At 35.9% G+C, this 10,625-nt stretch overlaps 1 protein-coding gene across 1 annotated transcript; it reads left to right on the top strand.

Annotated features, from left to right (window-relative positions):
- The first annotated feature begins 5,538 nt into the window (after positions 1-5,538).
- Positions 5,539-9,555, top strand: LOC140153369 (gamma-butyrobetaine dioxygenase-like). The gene is made up of 5 exons (XM_072176103.1): positions 5,539-5,655; positions 6,634-6,739; positions 7,643-7,839; positions 8,249-8,415; positions 9,311-9,555. The coding sequence occupies exons 1-5, from the start codon at positions 5,642-5,644 to the stop codon at positions 9,475-9,477; spliced, it is 651 nt and encodes a 216-aa protein (XP_072032204.1). The 5' UTR covers positions 5,539-5,641; the 3' UTR covers positions 9,478-9,555.
- The last annotated feature ends 1,070 nt before the right edge of the window (positions 9,556-10,625 follow it).

Genomic DNA, 10,625 nt, shown 5'->3' with positions numbered 1-10,625 from the left:
AAGATTAATAAGGTGGTTAAGGATCCCGAAGGTAGATATATCATTTTGGATGCATTGTGTAATGGATTTCATTTAATTTTGGTCAATGTCTATGCCCCTAATAATGATGACCCTGATTATTTTCTTGATCTTTTTGCTCTTTTGGATAACATGGACCCTTCTCGTCTAGTTGTTGCAGGGGATTGTAATTTTGCTCTGGGCCCTCTTGATTATAAAGGTTCTCGTACTTGCCACTCTAATGTCAACTCAAGGAATATTTTTGAGGCACTAATGGATGAATTTAATTTAGTTGATATTTGGAGGTCTGAGCATCCTAATATTCGGAAATACACCCGGCACCAGAAGACCCCTGTTGTTCTTTCTAGACTGGATTATATTTTTGCTTCTAGTAATCTGATTAACAATGTGAAATCTTCCAACATAATGTCTGGTATTAGTTCAGATCACTCGATTGTTACTGCAAAGATTATTATTGATAATGTTTCCAGAGGTAGGGGATATTGGAAACTGAATTGTCACTTTCTCAGGCATGATGCCAATTTTATCACCTTTATTAAATCAAAAATCACTGAGTTTACGTGATATTCATAAAGACTCCTCTCTAATCCTAACATCTTGTGGGATAGTCTGAAATGTTTCATTACAGGTCATTGTATTGAATACACCAGCAGGAAAAAAAGGAAAATGCTAAAGCCAAGTGTGATATTACAAATAAGATTGAAAAGGTGAGGAAAAATATTTCTGACTTTGATGAGCAGGATGATCCAAGATCTCTCGAAAATTTGGTGGATCAACTCCAATCACTGGAAAGTGACTTGGAGAAAATTGTCAACCTTGAAACAGCTGGTTTGATTGTTCGATCTAGAATTAAGTGGGTTGAGCAAGGTGAGAAAAGCTCCAGGTATTTTTTTTTTTTTGAAAAAGGGTTTCCGAAAAGAAAGTTATTCGTAGTCTTACCTTAGATAATGGTACTCTTCAAACTGATCCTGAGGAGATTCTTAAGGAACTTCAGTCATTTTTCAGTACCCTTTACTCTTCCAATTTTACTGCTGAATCAAAACAAGCACGTACTTCCTTTTTGGATCAGCTGGATATCCCAGTCCTTTCTGAGCAGTATAAAGAGGCTTTGAATAGGCCTATTTCAAAGGCTGAATTGCTGGCGACTTTGAAATCTATGCATCACAATAAAACCCTGGTTTTGATGGTCTTCCTGTGGAATTTTACATTGTATTTTTCATGATATTGCTGATTTGTTAATAGCGTCTTTGAATTTTTCTTTTGAGCATGGTATTTTATCTCCATCCCAAAGAAATGGTGTTATTACTCTTCTTCCAAAAAAAGATCGCAATCCTGATTTTGTTAAAAATTATCGCCCTATTTCCTTGTTAACTACTGACTACAAACTCATTGCAAAAACAATGGCAAATCGGCTTAAAGTTGTTCTTGGTGGTCTTATTCATGAAGATCAAAATGGATTTATGAAGGGTCGTAATATAGGTTGTAATATTCATACCATTATTGATTTGATTGAGTATGCAGACAATATGAACATTCCCGGTCAATCGTCTTGTTAGATATAGAAAAGGCATTTGATAGTGTTGAACATGACTTTCTTCTTGAAGTGTTAACTAGGTTCAATCTTGGTGATAACTTTATTCAATGGGTTAATACTTTTTATAATGCTAGGAAAAGTTATGTTATCAACAATGGATCTATCAGTTGCCCTATTAATATGACTCGTGGAATTTTCCAGGGCTGCCCTATTTCTCCATTCTTGTTTCTCTTTGCCATAGAAATTCTTGCAATTGCAATCCGCAGTAACGATGACATCAGAGGGATTCGAGTGGGCAATGTGGAAAAAAAGATTAATTTGCTGGCAGATGATACCACTTGTTTTTTACATGGGGATTTGGGATCTTTTGAGGCCCTTTTCCAAACTCTTGATAAATATGCCCTTTTTTCAGGATGTAAAATTAATTTGTCCAAGTGTGAAGCTATCTATTTTGGCAGTAAAAGAAAAAGTACTGTTTTTCCTTTTCAAGACTCGGGCCTACGATGGAGGTCAAACACATTCAAAACTTTAGGTGTTAATTTTTCTTTGAATGTTAAATCTCTTTATGAACTCAACTTTATCCCAAAACTTAGTCAGATTGAACAAACCCTTAACTGCTGGAGACACAGGAATTTGTCTCTTATTGGTAAAGTTACTGTCATTAAATCATTGATGTTACCCCAACTTCTTTATCTATTTTCAGTTCTTTGCATTAATATTCCAAAATTATTTTTCAAGAAGTTGAACCATCTTTTCTATAAATTTATTTGGAATGGGGGGAATGATAGGGTAAAGCGGGATATCCTTTGCAATAATTACGAGAATGGTGGGTTGGGAATGTTTGACCCTCTTCTGTTTTCCCAAGCTCAGAAATTTATTTGGGTCAAACAGTTATTGGACCCCGATTATTCCAGTTTTTGGAAAACGTTGGAATTGTCTGTTTTAGAAAATTTTCACCCTGAATGGAAAATTTTGTTGAAGTCTAATGCTCCTGATTGTGTTTTGAATTCTTTGTCTAATTGTCAGCTTATTGAAACTATTAAACTTTGGTATCTATACAAAAACAAACTCATGGTCAACTTAGGCTGGTCTGATTTTCATCTGCAAGATCCAATTTGGTGGAACAAAAATGTCCGTTTAAAATCTAAAAAGTTCTTTTTCTACCCTGTCTGGGATGAGAAAGGGATTCGTCATATTTCAGATCTTTATCTTGGTCGTAATATTGTCAAATCATTTGAAGAACTGGTTATTGAATTTGATATTCCCATTACAGATAGGAGGAAATATAACTATTTGATGAACGGCATTTATTTAGACTGGTTTCAAAACCCCAATAATATTCAGGAGGGGACGTCTTTGAGAAAATTTGTGCTTCTCTTGTGGATGAAAAAAGGTTCCTAAACATGTTTATTCTATGTTAAGGAATCAGGCTCATGTTGAGGCTGAGAATAAGTGGGTGGAGCTTTTTGATGTCCTGGATGATGTGGAGTGGAATGATGTTCACAGTGCAAATTTCAATTGTACCATTGAAACACAATTGAGGTCTTTTTATTTCAAAATTTTTCATAGAGCAATTTGCACTAATCAGTTTCTTCATAAAATCGGTAGACTTGATTCACCCAATTGTTATTTTTGTAAGAAATTTCCCGAAACACTTCTCCATTTATTCTGTGAATGTGAGAAAGTTACCCCCTTATGGGATGAATTATGCTTTCTTATAAACAACATTTCTGGGGAATCCTTTAATTTTTCCGACTTTGAAAAAATGTTTGGTGTTACAGACTCCTCGGAGCATGATAGGTGTATTTCATTTCTTTTTCTTTGCCTCAAATTTTATATTCATAAGTGCAAATTTCAGGAATCTACTCCCAATTTTGTTGCTTTTATGAATTTAATTAAGCTTAAGAGGTCTACTGAATATAAAATTGCTGAGAGTAAAGGGAAACTTAGGCTTCATTTTAAAAAATGGACCCTTGATCTTGAAGCATCTTAAGCCTTTTTTTTTCATTCCAGTTTATCTACTTGTATTGTTTTAACTCTCCTTTTTTGCCTACTACATTTTTAATAATCCAAACCTTGCCCCATTAATTCTTCTTGTATTTTTTGATTATTATTATTATTAGTGTGTATTAGCTGCCTTGTTTATGTGATGAGAGTGGGTGATGGTTCATTTGGGTGTGCAGTGTATGGGAATGAGTGAGTGAGTGAGTGTGGTTGTTTGTCTGTCAAAAAAAATTAAAAAACCCTGGTTTTGGACATATTTTTTTTTCCCTAGCTATATGCAGCTACATGATGCCTTTAATATTGATGCCTTCATGACTGTGATGACTCATTGCATATTCAAATTGGGACTTACCACTTCTATGGGGGCTGTGATGGCCTTTTTCATGTGTCTTAGCCAGGCATTTAGCTTTTGCATTGTCCTTTTGCCATAGGCTCGCTGTTTCATCTGTCCTGGCTTCAGCTTTTGCAGCTATAGGCCTATATCACAGCACCTTTTACGAGTGGTGGGAATCAATTACCTTTGTCTTAATATTCTTCATTGCAATTTATTTGAATGCTTTGCAATTAATAGTTTCACTCTAATGTTGTTGTCATGTAGTTGAATTAAAGAAGGGGACTGGTGGTTATCTCGATGTATCTTTCTCCACCCACCAGTTCCAAGTACAGGCAATAAAACAGAAATACAAAAAAAAAAAAAAAAAAAAAAAAACTTTCTGATGCACTTTTAAATGTTGCTCCATACAATGTTTAGTTTTAGTGAACAATGATCAATGATTATTTATTGATTATCACATGATTTACCTCCGCTAAATTCATGAAACAACAAGAATAATCCAATGAAAGCCGAACACGCTTCCTTCCGTATACTGATACACAACAATAATAACGATTGTACCTTTCAAATCTTGGGTTACTTTCATTTAATTGTACGTTGCGACATCAGTCATATTGCACAAAAATAAATTATGCTTACAATGCTTTTCTTTTTACCAATAATTTGGCCTGTATAATATATACGATAATCAGTTTTTGTTTTGGATTAATTCATTAATTGAGGGGTAGTTACTTTTTTGATGTGTTTATTCCTCTAACTATATCCGACAACGGTCGAAGTACAATGTACCTTTTCCCAACGTTCCAATGTACATATAGAATCTATTATATTGTGATTGTGAAAACAGCCTAGATGGCACATGACCTCTGTACACGTCCTGTTCTAAAACAAAATTAATGGCATTTAAGTGAAAAAAGAACTTCGTCATGTGCAATCTTATACTGAATAGACTATAGAGCCAATGCCCTTGACTGTTGACTGTTGTTATATTATGACTGACTGAATTATTACTCGGACCCATTGTTCAAAAATATCAGGTTAACTCGATACACTTTACATGAACATACGTGTATTAGATATTACTACATTTTGTTTATCATGTATTTTTGAGGGTTTTCTTGTTTTTCATTAATACGTTTGAACTAGTTCGTTTGCATATTCGCAAGAACATTTTGACTATTCCATATATACTACATAGCAACCAGTTTTAACTAGACTGTTACAGATGGCTACATTCAGACCAACACGAGTCGAGCTTGATTATCCTTCTCGGTCTTGTCTCTTACAACATGATGACGATAAGCTTTTTGGAACATATCCTTACGTATGGTTGCGAGATAACTGTCGATGTGACAAATGTTTTCATCCTTCTTCACGTGGTCGTCGTGTACTCATGGTCGACTTGGACCCTGACATCATTCCAGATGTAGCAGAAATCGACGATCAAACGTTGAACATCAGGTGGCCTGATGGCCACCTCAGCCAGTTTCCACTCTCGTGGCTTAAAGAAATGCAATTTTCCAATATGAGAGAGGATCCCGTGAGTGCACCAGTTCGGCAGTTTTGGGGTAACGAGATGCAACATTGAACATAAGATACCAACGTTTTCATTTGCTGATATCTTACATAATGACAAGAATCTTCATGATTGGATAGCAGCATTGCAGGTTCATGGGTTGGCACTCATCAAAGACGCGCCACACAAAGAGGGAGCAGTTCTTGAAATAGGGAAAAGGATCTCAAACTTGAAGATGATATCTTTTGGGTGAGTATACATGTTAACTTTATGAATCATGAGTCATAACCTGTATGTAATATTCATATAAATGTAGTGCCCTTTACGAATGATTGATGAATTATATATCCACAATCAGTGACTTCCCTCAAAGATATTTTTAGGGATACAATGAGGACGGCAACGAGTAAATATTATCATTCATATGACTGAAAATAGGACGACAATTTGAAAACCGGAGAATAATGTGGCAAATGGGGACGAAAATGGTATGTGCCTAATAAGGTGAATATGACAGAATGAATTTTTCTTTGAATGGGACTTTCCAGTTTTACTAGTTTGGTATAAACGAGGAAAGCAAGAGATTGGCCGTGGCAGATTTGATCAAGAAAGCTGTGCTTTCTAATGTGTTTATTGTCCGTGCCTTCAAAGTAAGGTACCTGTATTAAAGCCAGTCAATTTGCATAGTCAAACAATGTGCTTTTCCATCAATCCATCAATATTTAACGAAAGAGATTTCAAGTGTTGCTTATCCTTCCCACAAAAAAATTGTTCTGTCGATTTACCGAAGCACGAAACAACACAACACATCTGTCAATGTACGTGGAACTGTGCGGAAAAAGCCTGTTTCCAGAGGAAAGTAAGTGAGTGGCTAATTTTGGAAATTGTCATAATAAATCAAAGTCAAGAGTGGACTACGCTGAACAGTGGTCTTTGCTGGACAAGTTTGAGTCGCCCAAAACATTGAGTGCAACAGAACTTTGTATCAACAAGAAGAAGACAGCAGGGTAAGTAAACATAGTAATTTATTGATATGCATTCATGTTTTGTATAATTATATGCAAAATCATTGTTGAGATTTTAATTGACAAAATAATTTGTAAACGTTTGCAAACAATATTTTACATTTTGAATGCAACATTTTATCTTCATGTAATGCATAACCTACTCCATACTATAATTATCTGTCTGTGTGTGAGTATGTGTGTTTGGTTGTGTCTTTTTCAGCGAAACATTTCAGGTTCTCAGCAAGTTTGAAGCAAGTAACCTCTTTTGCACCAACGCAAAGTTAGGACTCCACACCGATCTACCATACTTTGCTTATTCACCAAATGTAAGAATCAACAAGTATTTGATCCTCTTTTTGAGTAATTATTCCTCATTCTGTATATCATAAGGTCGGTGAGTGGTGACCCGATCGACACTCTCCAGTGACTCTCATCTTTACAACGCATAGAGACTTTACTGTATGTTTTATGTTGATATCTGAGGTGTGCAGAATACAAATATAATGAGAACCAACTAGCTGGGCACTCTTAAGCATTAAGGTATCAATCATGTCAAATATTCCTTAGGTCAAAATAGGATTTATTAGGTGAAATTTCCAAGGTCAACACTTTGGCTCCATATTAATTTTTTTAATATCAAAGCTATCAATGCATTAACAGCTATTATCTATTACTGGCGCCAAGATAGCAATTTATTGCAGTTTAAGAAGGGTATTCCATATGCTGGCTGAAAAGGAGAGAAATGAGCTCTTGTGGCTAACCAAGCTTTCCAAGTTAGATCTGGGAACTTTTCCAGTAAGGCCATGTGATCTGACGGAGCGCCGAAGGTGTGCATCGGCTGCATTATCGTATAGCTGAATGTCACATGGGTTTAACATCCCTCTACGCACGTTTCATGTAGGGAGATTAAAAATCCGCTCAGTGAGTGCGTGAAAAATTTAAAATTGATTTCAACCAAATTTGAGCAATCTTGAATTTTAACCCTAAACTTTGACTTTGGAATTATGGAGTTGTTTAAGGGTGCCAATTGGACACCCATCAAATTCTTCATGTACACACCATTCACAAAGGCGAGAGTTTTGGATTATTTACTAGGGCTTCCAAAAATTTCATAAGAAAACTATGGCGCGACCAATAACAGCATAATTCATAAGTCATATTTTATACAGTGTACTAAATCAGGTTATATACATTGACTGTAAAATTGAATAATTTGTTTATCGCAATAGATTCAGCTGTTGCATTGTATCAAACAAGCCTCAAATGGAGGAGAGAATCAGTTCTGTGATGGATACAAAGTAGCTGAAGACATAAGACACATTGACCCGGAAGTGTTTCGTATTCTCACTACCATTCCAGTAGATTTCAGAGAGTGGGGGACGGACTATAAGGAGTATCACTACAAACACAGATCACCAATAATACAGTATGTCTGAAAATAAAGGAATAAATAAATGAGGGCGCGGTGGCACAGCGGTACAGGTTCTACCTCGCAATCGGAGGGTTGCGAGTTCGAGCCTCGGCGGTGCCACCGTGTTGTGCACTTGGGCAAGGCGCGTTACCTCAATTGCCTCTCTCTACCCAGGGGTGAAATGGGGAGCTGTTAGGAATAATGTCCATTGAGCGCCGCCCAAAGGTATGAGCATGCCTTGGCATTGTATGGCAGCTGACATATTCTAATGACAGCGGAATAAATGTAAAGCACTTTGATACATGTCAAAGGCGCTATATAAATATCAACATTTATTTAGTAGTAGTAGTAGTATTGACGTTGTTGTTGTTACCTTCATCATCATCATAATCTATTATTTTATGTACTATTGTTTCTAACATAGGCTCCTCCCAAATGGACGCTTCAAAGCTATCAGTTACAACGACCAAGTGAGAGCACCTTATATCCAAATCCCGGTGCAAGATGTATACAAAGTCTACCGAGCTATAAAGATATTTAACACCGAGTTATACAAGCACGAAAACAAAATTGAAATCAAAATGGTTGAAGGTATGAGTGTAATCATAATTCAATACTTATTAAATACATTATAAAGTTACTTCAAGGGTTGACGGCTGTCATTTTATGGTACACTGTTACAGACATTTTTAACACTAAGCATCACCATGTTGCTACACTGTAAAAAATATTTTACTCAACACTGAGTAAAAATGTCACAGCTCAACAGTTAAGTAAAATATTACTCAACATTGAGCTCATATAGGCCACAACTCAACAAATGAGTAAAAAATTACTCAATGTTGAGTATTTTTTACTCAACAGTTTAGTTGTGACCTATATGAGCTCAATGTTGAGTAATTTTTTACTCAACTGTTGAGATGTGACCTTTTTACTCAGTGTTGAGTATAATATTTTTACAGTGTATTCTTTTGTTTAAATGCTAAGCATTTTAATTAATTTGATGGCTGTGTTTAAGAATTAAACGAAAAGTCTTGGAACCTGTTTAGGATAGAACGTGATGCAATACAGTATTTAGTAAGTCCGCAATAAATGCAGCTGACGAGGTATTCAGTCAAAAGACCACATTCGTAGAATTATCAGAATCTGAAAATCCTAATTTGCGTTCTTTATAATTTTCTGTTCTTTGGTGGTGATCAAAATGTGTTTCATTGCCGTGGGACTTCAATACTCTATAGTGCAAGTGTTTTGTTGCCTGAACATCACTGAATGAAATGAAACTCTGAAATGAAACTCATCTTATTTTACAATGAAAAATGCTGAGAAATGCGTCTGAACCTTTAATTTTTTGAGGTAGTGTAGTTTAGACTTATATACACACATTATTTTACTTTTTATGAATGCAGCATTGCAGCTGTAATAAATTCGGTAGTATACAATAATCCAAGCTGAATCTGTTATTCTCGTTATTTTTATTCATACAAAGGAGACATCGTGAGTTTTGCTAACCAGAGGGTTCTTCATGGTCGAAGCAGTTTTACTGTTACGGAAACCAATGAAAGGCATCTTGAATGCGCGTACATCGATTGGGATGAAGCCTGTTCTCGGATGAGAGTCATTCGTGAAAAGATGCTCAATCAGAAACCACTGTAACAATTGGTAGTCGGTATGAATCCCCGCCCTACGCATCGAAGATGTATAACACTAGCAGAGATACTGACTGGTCTTTTCTACATGTCTTGAAACATATCCATTACTCATAATGCGAAGCGCCGCATTCAACCTAAGTCACGCCTATGACCACATAATCCAGAGCACTTTTAGAAACACTCCATCATCTAAAACACCAGCAGTGCATCTGGAATCACTCATACGTGATCAAGAGACCAGACCAGTTGGGTCTCGAAACGTCGTAGCTCCATAAAATGTGAGTACTGGATATGTTTCAAGAAATTTACTTAGATAATATACATGAACTATCCTGATGAATCTATTCAAGAAATGAAGCAATAAATCCAACCACTTAAAATATAAAATTGATGTGCATAAGGATTTGGAAAAATAGAAATAAACAGAGTGAAGAAACTGAGCTAGGAAACGAAAGGCCAGTCCCAACAAATCAATTGTACAATTTTACTCTTGGAACATATTATTTATTTTAATGCAAGGCCTCGGTGTACGATAGAAAACAGAACATGAAAGATTGGACTACGCCCATTTAACACACTTTTGACCGACTCAAAAATTTATTGTTAAATGAACAAAGATCCAACCAAGAATCATCAAGCCAAATTTATCAAATTACTCAAGGATTTCAAAACATCCTTCGGAAGACTGACACCGACGCTTTTAATAAGCGCATAAATTTGCAGAACCCCATATGATCAAGTTAACCTTGAACCGGAAGTTATATACATACATATTTTATTCATTTCCATCAAAATACAATGCAAATTAGATAAAACAGCAAAATAGAATTTAATTAAAAGTTGGCGGAGATCCAACAAGAGGCAAAAGCCTGAATTAAGAGTTCACCACCTTAAAAGAAAAATTTTAGGCTAATTAATATAATACTAGAATTAAGAATTACATACAAACACATTTACATGCATTTACACCCCCCCCCCTACACACACACACACCCCACCCCACGCAAAGTTAACAACCATCTTGCTTTTCTAGGCACTAAGATGACCTTGGAGGAAGACTGTTCTCTTTTGCCTTTCTGGGCACTAAGATGACCTTGGAGGAAGACGGTTGTCTTTTGTCTTCCTGGGCACTAACATGACTTTGGAGGAAGA

Source organism: Amphiura filiformis, chromosome 5 (genome assembly GCF_039555335.1).
Source record: "Amphiura filiformis chromosome 5, Afil_fr2py, whole genome shotgun sequence".
Classification (NCBI taxonomy): domain Eukaryota; kingdom Metazoa; phylum Echinodermata; class Ophiuroidea; order Amphilepidida; family Amphiuridae; genus Amphiura; species Amphiura filiformis.
This window is presented reverse-complemented; position numbering and strand designations above follow the sequence as displayed.

Bases quoted from the DNA above. Each gene is read 5' to 3' on its own strand.
- LOC140153369 (XM_072176103.1), top strand. The intron at 6,740-7,642 runs GTAAGAATCAAC...TTATCGCAATAG, and splicing joins ACTTTGCTTATTCACCAAAT to ATTCAGCTGTTGCATTGTAT. The intron at 8,416-9,310 runs GTATGAGTGTAA...ATTCATACAAAG, and splicing joins TGAAATCAAAATGGTTGAAG to GAGACATCGTGAGTTTTGCT.